General features: G+C 42.5%; 1 protein-coding gene across 8 annotated transcripts in view; it reads left to right on the top strand.

Annotated features, from left to right (window-relative positions):
* Positions 1 to 2775: 2775 nt before the first annotated feature.
* The window catches only part of BICD1 (BICD cargo adaptor 1), a 108641-nt gene continuing 89963 nt past the window's right edge, over positions 2776 to 21453 (top strand). For 3 of the 8 annotated variants that reach the window (XM_075855921.1, XM_075855924.1, XM_075855922.1), the window contains exon 1: positions 2779 to 3351. In XM_075855921.1, coding sequence (XP_075712036.1) covers positions 3139 to 3351 — 213 coding nt within the window. In that variant the 5' untranslated portion in view covers positions 2779 to 3138. Of the gene's footprint in view, positions 3352 to 3477; positions 3537 to 21453 lie in introns of those variants that run through there. The other 5 variants (XM_075855918.1, XM_075855917.1, XM_075855920.1 and 2 more) reach the window with 3 other exon arrangements.

Consider the following 21453-nt stretch of genomic DNA (forward strand, 5'->3'; position numbering starts at 1 on the left):
ATGGTTGCAGTTTTTCGGCCAATTCCAGTTCCTGCTCCACTTCCGCCATGTAGATAAAAATGTGAGGGCCGATGCTCTATCTCAGTCATTTGAGACGGATGACTCTGAGGAGGCTGCCCAATATATATCATAGATCCTTCCAGGATTATTGCCGTGAATCCCCCCTGCAAATTAAATACATTCCCCCTGGCAAGACTTTTGTTCGTCCTGCAGACAGGAAGAGGATTCTCCTCTGGGGACACAATTACCAACTGGCTGGGCACTCTGGTGTTCATAAGACACGGGACTTTATATCTCGTCATTACTGGTGGCTCACGCTGCCTATAGATGTTGTGGACCATGTTGCTCCTTGTACTAATTGTGCCCCAGACAAGTCCTCTCATTCCAAGTCTGCTTCAGCCTCTGCCCATTCCTGATGGACCTGCAACACATTGCCATAGATTTTATCACCGACCTTCCTCCTTCTCCAGGTTGCACTACTGCCTGGGTTGTGGTGGATCGCTTTTCTAAGATGGCACATTTCATTCCACTAACTGGCCTTCCTTCTGCTCCTCGTCAAATCTATATATATACAGCATATCTTTCGTCTGCACGGACTGCCCCTCCATATCGTGTCTGATCGTTGTGTACAATTTATTTCAAAATTCTGGAGAGCCCTCCGTAAACTTCTTGATGTGAATTTGGACTTTTCTTCTACATATCACCCACAATCTAACGCCCAAGTTAAAAGGATTAATGAAATACTGGAAAATTATCTTCGTCATTTTATTTCTGTTCAACACGACAACTGGGTGCAGCTCCTTCCTTGGGCCGAGTTCTCCTACAACAACTACACAAGTGAATCTACTGCCTCTACCCCATTCCTCATTGTATACAGCCAACATCCACATGTTCCACTTTCTGTGCCTGCTACATCTCAAGTACCTGCAGCTAACTTCAATTTGAGACTTTCTCCATATCTGGCAGCAAACCAAGTCCTCTATCCTACAGGCGGTAGACCGCATGAAGAGAAATGCTTATAGAAAAAGAAAAAGCCCTCCTCAGTTTCTTCCCGCAGCCAAAGTCTGGTTATCATCAAAGAATATTCGTTTAAAAATCCCCTCTTACAAATTTGCCCCCAGATTTCTTGATCCTTTTGAAGACCTCCAACAAATAAACCCTGTATCCTATAAGCTTCGGCTGCCTCCTATTTTCAGGATTCCCAATTTGTCCCATGTGTCCCTCCTAAATACTATGGCCCTGAACCGCTACAGTAAATCTCCTGGTGCTACAGTTGCTCTCAGTGGTTCTTCTGACGTCTTCGAGGTGAAGAAAATCCTGGACTACAAAAGACTTTCTATCTTGTCGACTGGAAAGAGTTTGGTCCTGAGGAGAGGTCTTGGGAGCCAAAGGAGAACATTAATGCCCCTACTGTCATAAAAAATTCCTCTCACACTCCGGACTTAAGATGAGGGGGCGTAATGGGGGTACTGTAATGTCCGCCAGCTTCTCTTCACTTCCAGCGGCCACGAACCGCAGACCTCTGAACTCCTGCTGACATCTCCCAGCACATTCAGCTGCACTGCCCTGTAGTGTTTCCTAAAGGTGAGCACGCACGCTGGTCCTTTAAGGCCGGGCATGAATGCTCCCTACCCAATAACACCCAAAATTATAAAAAGGGCTCTGCCCCTATACTCCTTGCCTGAGCATTGCTGTGTCTACCCATGTTCGTTTCGAAAATGGTCCCTTAGTTGTATCCTGTTCCCAGTGTTCCTGTATCCTGCTTCTTGTATCCTGTATCCAGTAATTGTGTTTGTTCTTGAGTGACGTCTAGTGTTGTAGTTGAGTTCATCCTCTGTGCCACGTGTCAGCTGCCACGCCAAGCGTCATCTGCCACGCGAAGAAGTCTGCTATGCCAAGTGTCTGTCAGAACATCTATACAGGTATTCTAGTTCTAAAGACTTTCATTGACTGTAGTTTGGCCAGCTGCTACTCCGCTACAGTGGAGCGGCCTAGTGGGTCCACATACCCCCAGAGTTGTGACAGATATTAAAGAGAAATGTGGATGGATAAATAAATAGATAAGAAATATGATATGAGATAGATATCTCTTTCATATCTAACTCTCATATCTATCTAGAAAGCAAAAATTAGGCAGGACTCTGTAGAATAAAGTAAAAAATGAGGGGTACTTTATTACCCTCAGTGGTACTGAGGGTCTGTTCCCCAGGCGACTGCACCCTCAAGCTGCTGGACTGTGGATTGTCTATCTATTTTTTCTGAGATGATAGATAGATAGATGATAGATAGATAGATAGATAGATAGATAGATAGATAGATAGATAGATAGATAGATAGATAGATAGATAGATAGATAGATAGATATTAGATGGATAGATAGATAGATAGATGATAGATAGATAGATAGATAGATAGATAGATAGATAGATAGATAGATAGATAGATAGATAGGTAGATATGAGATAGATAGATAGATAGATGATAGATAGATAGATAGATAGATAGATAGATAGATAGATAGATAGATAGATAGATAGATAGATAGATAGATAGATAGAAAGATAGGATATATCTAGATAACTTAAAAATACAAATAAAATTCTACCCAATAATAATAACAACATATACTTCATCCACCTCTCTCCATCCACAGTTGTAGGAAGATGACAGAGGGATTGTGCCCATATTCTAATGAGGCTGTACCCTTAGAGTGCTCCTTACTGGCATTGGGCACGCCCCTCCATTACTTGACGTGTGCACTCCGGGGGCACACGCTGTAGATGCCAGTTCCTGGCAGACTGCATCATTTTGCAGCCTGCAGAGGGGGGGTAGCAGGTGGAAAGTTCACACTGCAGAAGAGATGGCGCTGCCTCCTTCTTATGTCCCCGGCTATGAATAAGCAGAAAAGCCAGAGAACTGTATACAGCAAGAGGGGTGCCCGACACACACAGGGCACCCGCAGGAATCTGCTCTGGGCATGGGGGCCCAGGCTTCTGCGCCTGTGCTTGGCATGATGCTGCAGATCTGATACCCATACAGCAGCCTCCAGCTTCATCTCTGCTCATCCCCCTTCCTCTCTCTCTTCTCTCCCCTCCCCACCCATCTGTCCATCCAGTCTGACTCCCAGCACAAGGGACTATGGCTGCTGAGGAGGTACTGCAGACTGTGGAGGATTACAAGGCTGAGATCGAGAGACTGACCAAGGAGCTGAGCGAAACCACCCAAGAGAAGATCCAGGCTGCAGAATACGGTCTGGTGGTGCTGGAGGAGAAGCTTTCATTGAAGCAGCAGTATGATGAACTGGAGGCTGAATATGACACCCTCAAGCAAGAGCTGGAGCAACTCAAGGAGGTAAGTGTCCGGCCCTGGGAGGGGCAACGTCTTATAAGGAAAGGGGCAAGGGTGCGGGCACTGAGGGCATTGACCCTGTAGGGTTCCACAGTCCTATGGTGATGGGAATGCCTTGCGTGGTTGCAGATGCTTGGACCATTGATGACCCCACACTGGAAGGAAATCTATTGAGGATGGAGACGGGTCTGTTATGTCTGAGACCTTTTCTTTGGACACAAAGGCTGATGCATGAATGACGGCCTTGCCCACATGTGCCAATGATGCCCAAGGCAGTGGCGAGGTTGGCACTCTTTTAGCACTTGGCAGTGAGGTTGAGGCTTGCAGGTGTGGGCAGCGCTGGACACTGTTTCGCTTTGATAATCACCATAATATCGTGTTATTTATAAATAAAGTTCACTTTGTTTTGAATTGCCTGTAAAGTCATAGTAGTCACCGCCTTCTTGTGTCACTTGCTGTGCATGATTTATATGTGTGATATAGATATATACAGTATATATATATACACAGGTACGGCAGACCTTGCTGTTCACACTCATTAAAAAAAATTTTATAAGCTTATTTGTCAGTAACATTACATTGTCCTGTCCTTTAATTTTACCGTTATCGCTGCCCCACGCTGACTACTGGCGCTACGTGACTGCCACATGAAACCTTATTAAGGAATCCCCATTTGTGTAAGCCAATGGTACCAAAGACGCAACTATTGTGTCACTACCTTCATGTATATTAGATTGCAAGCTCTAACGACCAAGTCATGATCATCATCCTGTATACTTACAAATAATTGTTATATGTTCTATCTATCTAATCTATAATTTATAATCCCATATCTATCTATCTATCTATCTATCTATCTATCTATCTATCTATCTATCTATCTATCTATCTATCTATCTATCTATCTATCTCATATCTATCTATCTATCTATCTATCTATCTATCTATCTATCTATCTATCTATCTATCTATCTATCTATCTATCTATCTATCTATCTAATATCTATCTATCTATCTATCTATCTATCTATCTATCTATCTATCTATCTATCTATCTATCTATCTATCTATCTAATATCTATCTATCTATCTATCTATCTATCTATCTATCTATCTATCTATCTATCTATCTATCTATCTATCTATCTATCTAATCTATCCATTCATTAACAGTTGCTTTGGATTTTGTATACAGGCTGCCTGCAGCATAGTAAGGGTTAATCTCCGTCCTTCCTGTTGTGTGGCAGAATGTCCATGACATTATTCCATGGCACAAGCCTGTGACAAAGACAAGTACCAGAGTAATAGGCAGAAGAATGTGTATCTGCAGGCCCGGCCTCTCTGCTATTTGCAGCGTCAGCTCCTGCTCTACGGTAATTGCAGCCGGAGAGATGTCTCCATAATCGTATCCGTTCTGCAGCCTTACACGCTGACCAGCGCCATGACCAGTAGACGAGGGGTCCGGACCGGTTTGTTCTGGGCCTTTATTCCTGTACCGTATTGTGTTCATATATAATACATCGCTGCTTTCCTTACGCTCTGCTATAGGGTTGCATGTGACAAGATACTATATGGATGTTCTTGGGATTAAAATACATGGCTGCCAGATGTGTGGTGAAGACTTGGGTTGGGAAGTAGTTGGAGCATGATTTGGTTGCGGTGTGACTTGTGACCTACAGAGTTAGACCTCATTCAGACGTGCGTATTTTATCCATATTTAACTATCAGTATTCTGGATGTTTGGCCTAGTTCACATGACGATTTGGTCCTACATTTCTTCTTAGGTGCATTTCCAACCCCGAAATACAATGTGTAGAATTTCTCCGCACACTTTTTTGATGCAAAATCCGTTAATTTATTAATTGAACACACAGTGTTTCTGCTGGCAGGTCGGAGTAGTGATAGGTAAATGTTTTTGGCCAAAAGAGACCTTCATCAGACCTTGTATTTAACACTTCGGCTTCGTTCCCATCTGCGTCAGGGTCCCATTCTGACGTTCTATCGGAGCTTCCCGTCGGAACCCTGACTGAAACAAATGGAAACCATAGGTTTCCGTTTGCTTCACCATTGATTTCAATGGTGACGAATCCGGTGCCAATGGTTTCCGTTTGTCTCAGTTGTGCCGGGGTTCCGTCGTTTTGACGGAATGAATAGCGCAGTTGACTATGATATGAAATCAATGGTGATGCAAACGGAAACCTATGGAACTTCAGAACGGGACCCTTACGCAGATGTGAACGAAGCCTAATAATAAAGAAAATATTTTAAACAAATAATAATAAAAACAAAAAATTGCAGCACATTCAATAATATGACTATAATGTCATAATAGGAGATATATATTAGCCCGATGGAGGCCAATGGAGTGTCCTTTTCGCCTCTGTCGGGTTGGTATATCTAAGAATAGCTTTATTTTTAAAGTATGTAATAGCATAGTAGACTACTCTATTCCATCCTGAGGAATCCCACACAAAGAAAACGTATACTGCGCGGTATATGTTTTTTTTTTTACCGTGGGAGCCTTTGCGTGACGAATTCCACTGTATGGCATCTGTCACAGGTATATGTTAAATCTATACGTTGGGAAGTTGTCCCATAGAAGAGCATCAGGTAGCACTCGGCCCGGGGACTCCAGTTGTAGGGAAGCTCCTGACATCACTGTCCATATATGGACAGTGACTTCCAGAGCTTCCCCAGTGCCGGAGTCCCCCGGAAGTGCACTTGTGATGGTCTGCCTGGCGAATTCGACATTGTAAAGCTTCTGCAAGGCGGTAGTCCCCATGCCGGAGAACTTCTAATGTACTGACCGAGGAATCGGGCATTGTAATCTCCTGATGTCACTATCCGTATATGGATATTGACCTCAGGAGCTTCCCCGGTCACATTGCTTCAGGTAGTGCTCTACCTGGGGGGCTCAAGTGACAAAACCCACTGTCTGCCTATACAGTGCGATATGTTGCAGCTCTTAGTCGGAGGTATACGTCATAGTCCTCACGATGTATAGCTCCAATGGAATGAAAATACGTGATGTGAAGGGGGAAAACACTTGCACCCAACCGTACTTTTTCAGAACTGAATATACAGCAATATAGAACCATATTCTTCTGTAAACTCCGACCTAATAAACATAAAAACAGCCAACATTAAAAGTGGTCTTGTTGCCTATTCCAACCAATTAAAGCTCAGCTTACTGCCCTGCACAAATGAAAGCTGCACTGTGATTGGTTGCTATGGACAACAAGGCCAAGTCTTCTTTTAGACAGTTTTGATATTGAATATTGATGTCGGTAGAAAACCAAGTGCTATAACCTGCCGGACCTCGTTATATTAGGGCAACTACAAGATCCATTTATTGCACCGAGCTACATAACAAGGCTCCTATTGTAATCAATGAATATCCGTCATGTTCGGTTATTATAATGGGAGTCTTTGTGCTGAGGGCTGAGAACTTTTCTGGAGCCGGCTCTAGACAGTGGGTCTCAAGGGGAGGACCCCCAACTATTATCTAAAATGACCCATAATGGATTCTGAAAAGGGGATTTCAAATATGCCAAACATGGAAACGGTTTGCATAGTGTCATACGGATGTAGCAGAGCTGAGTTTTTTTATGTTATGCACCTCATGGGGATATTATAATGTGATTTCTTTGTCTTACATAGGACTGCAGGATTTATTAAAACTGGCGTTTCACACGCCAAATTTATTAAGAAGCGCACTCCTCCACTACATTTGACGCCTCTTGAGCTCTCCAAACACCAAAAATTTCGGGCGTACATAATAATAAATATGTCGGTTTGGTGCTGACCCTGCCCACTTTTCTCGCCACTTTTCAAAAGGGTTGGGAGACGGAAAAGTCACAAACTTTGGCTAAAACATGGCGTGCGTCAAAATGTCATAAATTCCCCCCAGTATGTTTTAGGCTCATGTTTTTCTTCAGGGTGCTAACCGCATTTTTTTACAGGTAGCTCACGGACCCATTCATTTCTAATGGGCCACGCACACAGCAGTGTTTTTTGCCGATTCGTTGTTCCGTTCCGCATATTATAGAATATGTCCTATTTCTGTCCGTTTTTGCAGACCCGTACCCCAATTCGGGTCTAAGGGTCCGCAAAAATACCGAAAAGCACACAAAAGGCATCCGTGTTCTGTCTGCATTTTGCTGATACCTTGCTAGGAAACGCCTGGGAAATGCGATCACGTGACCTTTCTATGGGTGCGGACCGGGAAATACACATGGAAACAACATGGCCGTATTATACGGATATACAGAACGGTAGCAGACACTAGGATCTTGGATTGCGGCCCGATCAACGGCAACGGTCGCGTGCCTGCGGCCTTCAAAGGGTGGTCATGGTGCTTATAAAATGTGGCTCCGCGGAGTTACATGACAGGTTCCGTTCTGCTACTTCTGTATGCTGCTGTATTGCAGTCTGTACTCTGTTGGATAATGTATCCACTCAGTGTCTGGGGTTATACTCTCGGTACTGGTTCCCTTCTTCAGCTGTTTTGTTTCCCAGGAAAAATAGTATCACTGATGCTAATACTGGAGTGGATTTGGCTGGGACGGCGGGTAAACTGAGCAGTGACCTCAGCCTACGGGATCAGTGGAAGGTCACTTGTATTGTGTGTGTGAGCCTGGATTATCAGGGTCCTGCTGCACCGCATCACAACAGAGGTCACCGATGTCAAACCCAGATAAAGCTCCTTTTCGGCCCTGGGTATAATATTAATCAAAAGCCCAATTTATGGACCCTGATGTAATGTCAACAACAACATTTAGCTGCTGCTGTGTAAAACTATCAGCAGAATGCAGGCCGCTGTTTATGGCAGTCAGTTGGTGTGTGCTGATAGGCTAGAAGGGATACTGCAGGAAAAAAGAATTCCCTGCATCTTCCCTTTGCTACTATTGTATCAGACAAAGAAAAAATCCAATGGTTAAAAGGGGTTGTCCAATCAGGTAATTTCCTACCCATATTCCCATGGTCGTAGAGAGGGTCTCCAGTTCAAGACCCCACTCTATTAGCCAGAGCAGAGTCACTGTAAAGAGCAGCTCTGGAGGACTCAGTGTGACCATGAATGGGTGGCCGCTGCAGGAAAAATTTGCGGCCACAAACAGCATCTCTTCACTATAACAGCTGCCAGACCTATGGCGATCAAGTGATCGCCAGCATCTCCTGATTTGAGAAAAAAAATATTGTCTAGATGAGACAGTCCCTTTTACATTAGCATTTTAATTGGTTAGTATTCTTAGGGTCATTGCCCCTAAATTTCCCTCATGAAGGGATTTCCCACTATAGAAAATAATGGCACATGGCTAGGCTATACCATTATGATCAATAGGGCTCTGACTGTCGGGATCCTCTGATTAAGGGGGCCGCAGCACTAGTTAGGCTGAATGGGGCAATGTTGCAGGGTTACAGGGATATAACTTTTTGGTAAGCTAGGAGAGAGAGTCATAGTGGGCCCCCTGTCTATCCGATTCTCGGCTTGACAAGCGTACATGTTTACCTAGATCACCATGGGCCCACAGTCCCGGGTGGTGCTTGGTAAACCATGAAAATTATCATTCTTAGTATTATACAGTGATGTTCAGTGTGGCAAGAAATACGCATGTCAGACAGAAGCCCCCAAAAAACTAAAAGTTAAAGTCATATCATCATCCTCATCATGCCGATATAAACACAAACCGAATCTATCAACTTATTGGTGAAACACAAACTACAAAATAGCTACGATTACTGACCTGCAAAATTTCAATATTACTAGACGACCCTGTAGCCAAAAGAAATACGAGCACAACCCATACAGAATAGAAGCTTACGTGACCAGTCAAAGTTTCCTGGCTTAAAGGGGTTGTCCAGTTTAGAAAACCCATTTTCATATACCCTATTAGGGAATTATTAGTTAATAGAGGGGGTCCCCTGTTCAGGATCCTCATCTCTCGGTGGAGAACAGTAAGGGTATGTTCACACGAGGGCGTCCGTAACGGCTGAAATTACGGGGATGTTTCAGCCTGAAAACATCCCCGTAATTTCAGCCGTAACGGCATGTGCAGGCGCTTGAACGCCGCGTCCATAACGGCTCCAATTACAGCCAAAGAAGTGACAGGTCACTTCTTTGACGCGGGCGTCTATTTACGCGCCGTCATTTGACAGCGGCGCGTAAATTACGCCTCGTGTGAACAGACAAACGTCTGCCCATTGCTTTCAATGGGCAGATGTTTGTCAGCGCTATTGAGGCGCTATTTTCGGACGTAATTTGGGGCAAAAACGCCCGAATAAATCCGTAAATAGGCCGTGTGAACATACCCTTAGAAAGAGCATCTCTCACTCTGGAGGACCTGTCCTCTTCTGCATTACACAGACAACTCATTGATATGAATGACCACTGTGTAATGCTTAATTTCCCCTGTGGTGGCGCTGCAGGGAAATTGAACACTTACTGTTACAGCTGATCACTGGGGATCCCAGCAGGTGAACACATTGTAATCTTCTTATTGTCAAGGAACCCTTCTAACAAGTAGGGATTGTCCACAGTGGACAACCCCTTTAACCTCAGCAAACCACTTGACACCGGTTGTGTTACCCCAAAAATGTCAGACCACAGCCCAGCATACATAGTACCCACTTAAATGTAACAGCAACTACTTTCATTGTGATTGTAAATACCAGCTCATTGCGCAGCTAATTTGCTCAAGTGGTTGTCCATCCAGATCCCTAAGGATCTGGCTTCTAGAGACCCTGGTGGTCAGCTGTTATCTCCAGGTAACCTACCGAATATTTGTTAGCAAGAAGTAGGAGACAGATGGAAGGGAGTATAACTGCAGGATCAGACTACACAAAGTTTATTTGTAATCTGTAACCATAGAGACTCATTGGGCTTCATAGGAGCTGTATAGACACAAAAAACAATAGGACTGTTTGAAAAATTGCTTTATTTTTTTATTACAATAAACAATTACAATATCTAGCACACTCTTGCAGTCTCTACGACAGAGACGTAATTTGAAGATTCTTGCATCTGGCCCCCCAATCATTTCATGGTATTGATAGTGCTGTCCTGTTAGGTGTAGTAGAGTCTTTGGCTCCCGTGAAGAACCAGGGCCTAGCTGTGACTGCAACATTTCCGCCAACAATATTTACGCCACTGCTGTATGAGTATGTAGTGCTCATCTCAAAGGTAGCGATCAAGTGGCAGTCTTCAGGAACGTCTCAATAGGGAATGTCCAAAAATAGACATTTCAGGAGATGACCAAACTCTCCTGAGATCTGGTGACCCCGTCTTATATTGTCTTTTACAACCAACTAGTCATGTTTTAATAACTACCATCACTTTCTGAGGAGATAACTCAAAGGTGACAACCAGTATGGCCGCACTTCCTGTTTATGACTGCCCTTCCTGTTTATGACTGCACTTCCTGTTTATGACTGCACTTCCTGTTTATGACTGCACTTCCTGTTTATGACTGCACTTCCTCTTTATGACTGCACTTCCTCTTTATGACTGCACTTCCTGTTGTCACTTTTGCAAAATGGCCGGTGCAAAAAAGCCGAAAAATACCAATATCTCTGTAAGTTAATAATTGCTAAACTTTGGCTGCTGCTCTAACAGCTTTACTAATATACGGTCAGATTTACTAATATACGGCCAATTTAACGTTCAACCGCCCTCTACCCATATGGCAGAAGTTGCAGCACCCAGAAGGGCGCCATGGTCCTCTTAAATTGTAATGTTTTCTTGAATGATTACATAGGATGATGGAGAGTAGTCCGCTACCTCTTTAAATGAGGCATTATGATTTAATACTAATTTATAACTCTGGACAGTTCTTGGAAATAGGAGCATGAATAGGTCCTTGATCCCCTATAAGCTTTTAAGTCGTTTGTGTGTCAATCAACGCTGCATAATTTAAAGGCACATTCACATATACAAAGCTATTTAATTCCTACCAAGGTGGTTAACACTTTAGGAAATGTATTGCTTGTCAATGTAGTGTGAATAGGTAGATAATAAGCATATGTAAGGGATATAAGGCAGGTGGAGCCATTGCCTGTCTGGGACACTAAAGGACTATAGAACATGTACGGACTAAAGAACATAGATGCTAAAAATTTGCTCCACCTTTGGAGCCGCTTCACTTGCATATATAGCAAATCCACAAAATAATTTCGTATTATTGCAATTTCTCTTTTTCCCCAGATGTGTTTACATAATAACTTCCAGGGCTATAGGAAATTTCACTTCATGAAAGTAAAGCTTAAAGTGGTTCTCCGCTTCCGACAGTCTCTTTTATACAGATTTTCTACACTAATAGAAGTGGTAGTTTCGTGGGAGATAAGCCTTATTCCCCTCTCCTCATTGAGTGCATGTGTGTGGGAGTATTTCGTTTGACTGCTATCTAAGGTGAATGGTCACCTATAGCGTCCCATCGCAGGAACCCCCAGTGATCAGACTTAATCAGTGGAAACCCGGCAGCAAGTGTTCAGTTCCCATGCAGCACCCCCACAGGGGAAATGAGGCATTGCATAGTTCTCATTAAAAAAAAATCAATGGGCTCTCTGTAATAGACGGACATGTTGGGTCCTCCAGAGTGAGAGACACTCTTTTTAGCTGCCCCCTGTTCCGGATAATAGATAAGGGTCCTGAAGAGGAGAACCCTAAGGCGTCATACGGTCCGCAATTACGGACCCGCCCAGTTCTATTAGCCGCGGACACCTTTCCATATCGCTATGGATAGATGTCCGTGCCGTATAACCGTGACAGGAATTAGGGAGCATTTACTACTTTTCTTGTTTCACGGGCTGTGCTCCCCGAAAATGCGGCCCGCGGCTGGCCGTGATTACGGACATGGCCGTATTTTCATCTATCCGTAAATAATGTCCTTTAAATATGGATCCATAGTCATCCGTAACTTAACCGTATATACGGAACAGTATCTGCAAATATGGTGCATAGTGCATCCGTATTTGATCCGTATAAACGGATCCTTAAAAAAAGAGGGAGGCTGCAAATTATGTCACCAACATGTATAGCAACTCTTCCATAAATACGGACAGTTTACAGATGCACATCCATAGCCGTCCGTATTTACGGAAGCGCCCATAGGTTTCTATGGGAGAGTCCGTGCCGTAATTACGGACAAGTATAGGACAGGTTCTATCATTTTCTCAGCACGGACACCCATCCGTAAAAATACTAAAAGGTGTCCGTGGCCAATACAAATGAATGCGTCCGTTAATTTTAGCTCACCTTCGTCTGGTGCCTACACCACTTCCCAAAACAAAGGGGGTCACAGAGCAGTGCTCAGAAATTTCCGGGATTAGAAAACAGGGTTTGCTTTTTCCCCAGAAACAACGCCACTCTTCTCCATGGGCGGTGTCTGGTACTGCAGAATTCAATTGAATGGGGCTGAGCTGCAATACCAGATACAGCCTACAGACAAGAGTGGCACTGTTTTTGATCCTGTGTTCTAATCCGGATAGCCCCTTTAATGTCAGTGGCACTTTCCTTGACAATGAAATCTTCAAGACTGTGTCGAGGGGGTCAGCAATCTCTAGAGCTCTCCGACTCGTCAATACAGGAATTGGCAAGAGTCTCAGTTTATGGTCCCTCACTGATTTGATCTTCTTACACCAGGTCTTGGTACAGTTAGGTGAACTTCAAGGTGTCTTACCTACTAGTATGGCTGCCATTGGCTGTTTTTGGTATTGCACAATTGTGGATTTTTGGGGTTACACGGAGGTAACGTGACCTACAGAAGATAATAATGGTGATTTGTACCTAAAGCTGCATTCCTATCGGACGTACCGTCAATTAATAATTCAGTTCTTTCCCTGTATACTGGAATGAGAAAATGATAAGCCGACATGCAAAGTGCAGTAATTTAATGCCAGCATCAAATATTTATACCCAGGCTCTCTGTATGTCTTCATTACAAGGTATAGCTGTCATAATGACATTTCAAAAATATTTCCTCCATAGGCAGGGAAAAAAAAGCTGGGTACAATTTCAGTCATGTCTAAAATAAACCACTTACGCAATTATTGGAGATGTTCGGCCTTTTCTAATAGAACACAATGTGCCTCCGACAACAATTACTGCATTAGACCCTCCGAAAAGAACATCAATTACAGCACTTGAGCATTGAGACAGATAATGTATTTACCGGGACTGGAGATATGAAAATCAAGAGGTCGTCGGCCTAAGAAAAAGCATTGAAGCTCCTTGTAGGACTTGGAGGAGAAGTTTTGGCCAAGTCTAGGTGACCTACCAAGGACCATGGAGGGTTTTGCTGCAAATTTTTGGATTGACACTTTACCCAGATGCTCTAGCTCCCCCATAATATTGATAGTAGCCATGAAGAAGTTATTTTTTGCACTTGCTTCACAGCCATGCCGTGTTCATCCATGGTGGTGATGATCCTCCCATTTACCCGGGACAGTCCTAAATATATTAGCTTCACTAGAAAAGGCCAATAAACCGGTAAGGAGGCAGTTTTCCCACTTCTGCGTAGAGGCAGCAGGAAAACATCTTGGTGGGCTGAGGTCTACAGGTTGATCGAGGTCAACTGTTATGCCACCATTGGTCTGTAGGGGTGGGAATAGAGACATGGAAATGCAAGCTGTATATAGGATCGGCCATGGTGGTCTTAAGGTGCAGGTTATGGAATATTATATGTTATCTGGAGTGATGAGTTTTTAGGTTGCATTCCAAAGTTTGAAGAGTTGGGAAGTGTTCAATGGACTGAGGAGAAGCAGGAGAGAAGTCTTAGAGGAGAGAGTGTGAAGAGTACATGGGTTCTGTGTTTGGGGTGGTATAAGAGACTTACAAAGGTTATAAAGTTTCTATGGACTTTATGGTAAGTATTTTGAATTGTATTCTTTAGACGATTGTTATCTACTGGGGGACTGACAGATGGGAGAGATGTGAAGGAACTAGAGAAGTTGTGGATGAGTCAAACATCAGAAATTAAGAATAGATTGAAGGGGAGATGGTTGGTAGGCCAGAGAGGAGAGTGTTGCTGCCGTCTAACCGGGATATGACGAAGCATGAGCATTTTGGGTGTATCATGAATGATGCTTCATCGATGTGTCAAACAGTGTATAGGCCACCATTGTTGGTTACCTTTTGTTGTGTCGTCCATAGGGACGTGATGACAACAGGAAACGACAGAGGAGGGCTAAAATTTGAAAGGCAATGTATGTATATATTCTTAACAGTTGGAAATGCCTTTAATTTTTTTAGGACACTAGGCTTAGGAGTAGGACTCGTTCACACTTTGCAATGAAGGGCGGTTTCAGGGTTGAATCAAGATCTGTGGAGGTCCCTCAGACATATACAGTGCCAAGAAACATGGCCATACAGTGCATACGTAATAGCCCCAAATAGAAATTTGTTGATGGAGGACTGCATAGTTATTAGGGTTCTTCTGCATTTTCTATTTTAATTGAAGCATTCTCTATGCCGAGCTTTGCCAGTAGTCTTGACACCACCACCGACATGATGCCCCCCCCAAAATAATTCTCAAAGATGGCCACAAGAACCTTCTTATCAAGTATATAGTGTAATTTATCGTCTTTTAAACAATATAAATACTATTGACGTTATTAACATATACCCGGAGGTTTTTTCTTTAAGGTAGCTCAATATCGAATGAATCAGTAGTGACCAAAAGAGATGAAAAAAACCAAAGGACTCTCCATAGTGAGGCAAGAGGTATATTATATGCAGTGGTGAGTGTACAGGGGTTAAGTGCCCTCACCTTGTGTGGTTGTGCTGAGGCAGTTGTAACACTACATTAAAGCGTGAAGAGGAGTGTCCACCATTGGTACTACCCTCAGGCTTCCTAGTCGCGGTAAATTATCTCACGGGTCAAAGGTGGAGTATTGAGAGGGAAACAAAATCCTAAGATCTTCCAGAAGTTGATGGCCAAGAAGGTGCCTGGACCACGCATGGTTCTAGGGACAGCACTATTTTTTGTGACCTTCACAATGTGTTTTATGGTCAGACTGATGGTTGTCTCCACAACCATGCATGGTCCAGGGTTCTTCAGGCCATCAACATCTGGAAGATTATTTCCTTACTACCACAATGCTTCCCCTTTCAGCCCTGGGATTTTCTTTTTGATAGGCAGCCGCATCAGTCACCTTGAGCTCTACTTTTCGCCTGCTGTTGTTTCCATAGGGGAGCGCCATTGTTTGCAATGTTTTTTTTTTTTTTCTTAGCAACTTGGTGTATTCTCCGCATTATGACAATATATCCCTCGCCCTAAACGACCCTGTGTTCTTTTCTATTTTTAACACTAAGTGACCACCACATGAAAAATGTATGAATGCTGTATTACTGGTCCTCCTTCTATTACTCCAACACTCAGATTACCATAACGACGACAACATTTTGCGGCCGTCTTGCCCAATTATTGTAATATATTCACGTTATTGTATATTCTATCTATCTATCTATCTATCTATCTATCTATCTATCTATCTATCTATCTATCTATCTATCTATCTATCTATCTATCTATCTATCTATCTATCCATCCATCTATCTATCCATCCATCCATCTATCTCATATCTATCTATCTATCTATCTATCTATCTATCTATCTATCTATCTATCTATCTATCTATCTATCTATCTATCTATCTATCTATCTATCTATCTATCTATCTATCTATCTATCTATCTATCTCTATGGAGAGATCCATTGTTTGCCACTTGTTCACTGTGTTGACAAAATATCTATCTATTCATCTAAATCCAAAAATGGCGACAGCACTCTGCGAACACTAATGCCACCTAAACACTATAGATAAATAAATATGCATTACTGCTAAATCTACTTACAATAGGGAGGTTCTTAGCGCACATTTTGATCAAATTGTGTGAGCCCACCTGCCACGACAAGGCGACCTCTATGAGGTGGTGTATAATTTAGAAATAATTTTGGTATATTCTATCTATCTATCTATCTATCTATCTATCTATCTATCTATCTATCTATCTATCTATCTATCTATCTATCTATCTATCTATCTATCTATCTATCTATCTATCTATCTATCTATTAGGCTTGCTTCTAACACCATATGGTTGGTTGCTATCGTAACATTGAGAGTACTGCCTACAATATACAGGGATTCTGGCTGAGCTTATAATAGGTCCCCAATGAGAACAAAACGCTGAAGCTTCAAGATATTTTCACGGCGCACTTGGAAATGCAATGTCGTATTTGTAAGGCAGTAATTGTCGGCAGCGAGTCTCGTATACTATACTTCTCCGTGTGATTACGCTGCTGAATATAGCATGGTCAGACTTTCTAGCAAAGGTTATTATGTATAATCCCGAATTTTCTTCCTTTTATTATATCCGTATTTTACAACCATAGGGAATTTCTTAAAGAAGAATAATCCAGAATTTTTTTTTAACTTCCATGCCGACTGCTCCTGATAAAGTACCATCTATACTCCACAGTTTTACTTATCTAGTACCAGTTTTCAGTTACACGTTTTCTTCTCCATTTAGGTCTAAAGCTAAATATAGAATTCTGCTGTTTTCTTGTTACCAATAAGCAATGCATTGTGGGAGCTTAGATGACCAGAGCATAGGATTTTTGAGAGCATATCCACCCTATTTGGCCCGATTTATGTGCATGGGGATATCCTGATTTTCCCTTGATGTCCCTTTTTAGAGAATACGGTAATCGGATATGAGTCTCTCTAATACTATTAAATTCTTACCCAAATAAGTGGCACCAGTGATTTGGAGGAGCGGGGGAAAAGGGCCGTCAGCTAAATAATCGTTCGGCCGTCTGCTATCATATGTCTTTGTTCAGCCTTAGAGCTAAGGTCACATGTCTGACAGCGGAGTTGAGTTTAAGTTGTCTGTTTCCAAGGGCAACTAACACATTTTTTAAAGCAACTCTGTATATGAACTCAGATATGATAATGGAAAGTAAGAACTTTTTAAGAATTAATTTTTAAAAGGGAATACTATTGTTAACAAGGCTGTCTGGCTTGGACAATCCCTTTCTTTTCAGAGGGGCCCCACGATTATAAGCGGATTACACGTTATTTCGCTGCTGGGACCCCAATCGATCAGCTGTAATCTGTTGGGAGAGACAGCCACAAGTGTTCAAATCTTTTGCAGCGCCACCACGGGGCGAATGAAGCCCATGTAATAAATGGACGACAAGCAACAAAATGGGTCACAAAATTTAGCAAATTTAATGTAAGTTTTAAAAAGTCGCATTTTACGCCAAAACTGGATAAATACGGCCATTGTCCCACATTTATTATGGAGTTTATGGCAGATTTGGGCGCAAATTGGATCGCTCACCAAATTTGGGAAGCGAGAAAAGTGGGTGCGGTTTCCTAGGAGATGTAGTTTTAGTCAAATTTAATACGTAAAAATCGTCCAAACTTTGACGCAAATCTACGCCTGCTCATAGCAGGTAAAATGTCACAAACTTATTAAGAGGCGTGCACCTTTTCATCAATTTGCAGCAAATCATGCCAACTTTCTCATTTACTTACTGTACTGTAAGATGCGCCAGTCTTAGGGTCCTTTTACACTGGCCATTATGGGCCATAAAAACGAGCGCCGATTAACGAGACAGCTCATTGATCGGCGCTCGTTTGCTCCTTTCACAAAGAGCTATGATCAGTAATGTAAGGGGACGAGCGATCGTTACTACAATCATTACTACAATCGCTCGTCCCCATATATTCCCATCATGTTGCCAGCACGTCTCCCTTTTTACACAGTGAGATGCGCTGCCGACTAAGATAATATTTTGCGCGGTATAATCGATCCGATCAGCCGATGAACCAGTGTTTTCTCGTTCATCGGCTGATCATCGCCCTGTTTACACAGGGCAATGATCGGGAACGAGCGTTTATATGAACGATCATTTCCCCGATCATTGACCCGTGTAAAAGGGCCTAAAGTACATGTGGTCCATAGTGTTTCCTATTTCCTGGGGCACTGATAAATCGTTCATATAGAGGGAAATATCTTTACGTTTATGGTCCTTGGAAAAAAATTATTGTATGGAGTGCAAATCTTTTAGTCAACGGGAACTTTAGTCTGCAATTAAGAAGATTTCCAAATCTTTACATATGAAGTAAAATGGACACAAAAGGTAAATAGTGTCCCTATTCCCTTTATATACACTACAATGAGTATGGAAATCATGACTGTCAGATCAGAAAGGTTGTTAGGAATCCGGTCCCTTTATAGTGCATATTGATAGTTGACATTTGGTATTACTATGGGATTGCTATCTCTTGGAGTCTTTTTGTCTCCTTTTGACAATCCTAACACTTTTGACAAACTAAACAACAGGTAACGTAAAAGAAGCATATTCGTCTTTGGTAACAAGTCAGGTTATCTCGAGTTCAGACCAATTTACATGTAGAATTTTTTTATTATGAGCGCTTGTCAACAGGAAATTTAGGAGCCCATAGGAGCTTACGATCTGTAAGGAATAGATACAGGAGAAATAGCTGTAGACACGGAAGTAGTGTTGGAATACCAGTTGAGGGACACTTCAAGGGCCAGGTTAATCTCTCTGAAGGTACTGATTCTCCTTGCGGAGATCCAGCTGGTAGAGAGTCTTTAGAGCAATGCTCCCTGGGAAAAAAGTATGCAAAATAGCTCCCCTCCAGATGTCTCTTTTGTGCCACCTATAGGCCAGGTTAGTAGAAGAGGAAGGTTCTTAGTGAGCATTTTAAGGTATGGAGAGGCTCGGATTGAATAAGGGTACTAGAAGAGAGGGGAGGCACGACAGAAGTCTTTTATGTGAGCGTGTAAGGAGGTGAGAGTGGTGGAGAGGAGGTTGTCATTGGGAGAGTGGAGGTTACGTGTGGGATGGTATCTGTGAATTAGGGAAGATACGAAGGTTGGAGCAAATTTGGATAGGCCCGGGTTATAATACAGTAGTGACTAGACAGAGGGTAACCGATTACATGCTACACTTGAACGCTATCCCACAACCAGAAAAAAATTTTGGCCCACAGTTTCACAAGTTGTCCTATTGACCTTATTTGAACAAAGCTTTATTTCTAGGTTTGTCTTGACATCAGTAATCACTACATGTAAATGGGCCTAACCTACATTGGCCATTTGTAGCAGCTTAATCGGTTACTAAGATCACTAGTGATCGATTCGATCACATGTTTTAGAACTTATTTTTGACTATGGAACATTCTACATCGGCAATTGGACAATCATTTGTACTTGTCAAGAGTAACTCAATATCCCAACAATACCTCTTTGTAGTAATAGTGCCAATTGTTTGGCCATGTAGTATTATATGGCGCCCATTCAAATGACTGGGCGACAATGTAATACATAGTCACGTCAAATCCTCCAGAACAGTAGCTAACAGTAGTAGTGGCTGTGCTCTGGCTAATATCGCAGGATCTCAAGTGGTGATCCTCCCTCTATGGTGATATGACCGAATAAGGCATATATAAAAGGGTTGTATTCTAATACTCTATTAAATGGCATGTACAGGATTTGAAAAACATGGCGCTTTCTGACAAAAATATTGCCACACCTGTCCATGGGGTATGTGGGATAGTAGCTCAGAATAAGGCTGAGCTGCAATACCACACACAACCTGTGGACTGGGGTGGTGCTGTTTTTGTAAAAAAGCAGCCATGTTTTTCTAAGCCTGGGCAACCCCTTTAAGGAATTCTAAATTAATAAAGCGAGGACCCCTGTTCAGAATCAGAACCCTCATTAATTAGCTGGAGCAAAGAGTGGCTATAAAGAACGGCTCTCGTTCTGGAGGACCCAGCGGATATCTGCATTAGAGACAGACAACCTATTAATTTCAATGGACACTGTGTAATGCTTCAGTTACCCTGTGGCGTCACTGCAGGGAAATTAAACACTTGTTGCCGGGGTTCCCCACAGATTAAAGCTGATCAATGGTTGTTTTTAGTGGACCCTTTTAATAAAAAGGAATTGTTCAAAGCAGACGGCCCCTTTAACTTGAATTTTATGACCACTCTTTTTCAACTTTTTTCAAATCATTTTGATGAAATGTTAAGGGAAATTTGCAAGACTACTGGCTACACTGCAGAAATTAAAAGCAAAAATGTTCAAAAATTTCTATCTGATGCATTGTTTTTGTAAAAAAAAATATGACTTCCTTGCATCGTTTTCAGATATGTTGTAAATTCTTGGACATTTTATGAGAATACCTTATTCATTGAAAAAAAAAAAACCCAGAGATGACAAACAGTAAGATGGATGGAGAAAATTAAAAAAATCATGAGTGGCCTGAAAACCTAAGTCGACGACAGGACATCCTGGAGAACCTCTATTCGCAAGGTCACCATGAAAGTGACGTAATGGAATTTCACATCAAGTTGTAGCTACACACAATGGTCTTTTTATACATTTACTCACTGACCTAACGGGTCTATTTTTGGCCGATGGTTGAATCTCATCCAGTTTGGCTACCGATTTATGTAGGGAAGATCAAATGTTGAGAATCTCTAGCAGTGGGGTACATAGAATAAAGAAGGCCCCAAAAATTAAGTCCACCATTATTGTGCTAGGATTTTTTCTCTTGGACAGAAGGGTCATGAACCTTGGGCCAATTTCCCACCCAGAGAACAATACAGTTCCTATAGAGAGTCTTGTACAGGTCCTGGATACCCGACAGGAAACAAATGGAATAACCAAGGCTTGCCCGTCTCTCTCTCTAAGGCTACATTCAGACGAACGTAGCCAACCTCGGACGTGAAAAACTACCCACGTCCTATTTTTTCACGGACCCTTCACACGCTCTGTTGAAACAACGGTCGTGTGAACATTGAAGTACATGAGTCCGTGTGACGGCCGTTGTTTTAACGGTCGTCACAGGGACAACATATACGCTCGTCTGAATGAGCCCTAAGGGTCCCCTAGCAGCAGCGTGGACTTTCTCTATGATCCATACACCTTTGGTCCCTGGAAAGGCCTGCAGCTGGGGAAAAAGTGGCTTTGTATACATAACCCAGATATACAAAAGATAAGTACAAAGAGGGAGCAGACAACAGTATAAATTCAGAAAATAAAATTAAAGGGATAAAAGTGGAGGACG

The sequence above is a fragment of the Rhinoderma darwinii genome, chromosome 3, assembly GCF_050947455.1.
Source record: "Rhinoderma darwinii isolate aRhiDar2 chromosome 3, aRhiDar2.hap1, whole genome shotgun sequence".
Lineage (NCBI taxonomy): Eukaryota > Metazoa > Chordata > Amphibia > Anura > Rhinodermatidae > Rhinoderma > Rhinoderma darwinii.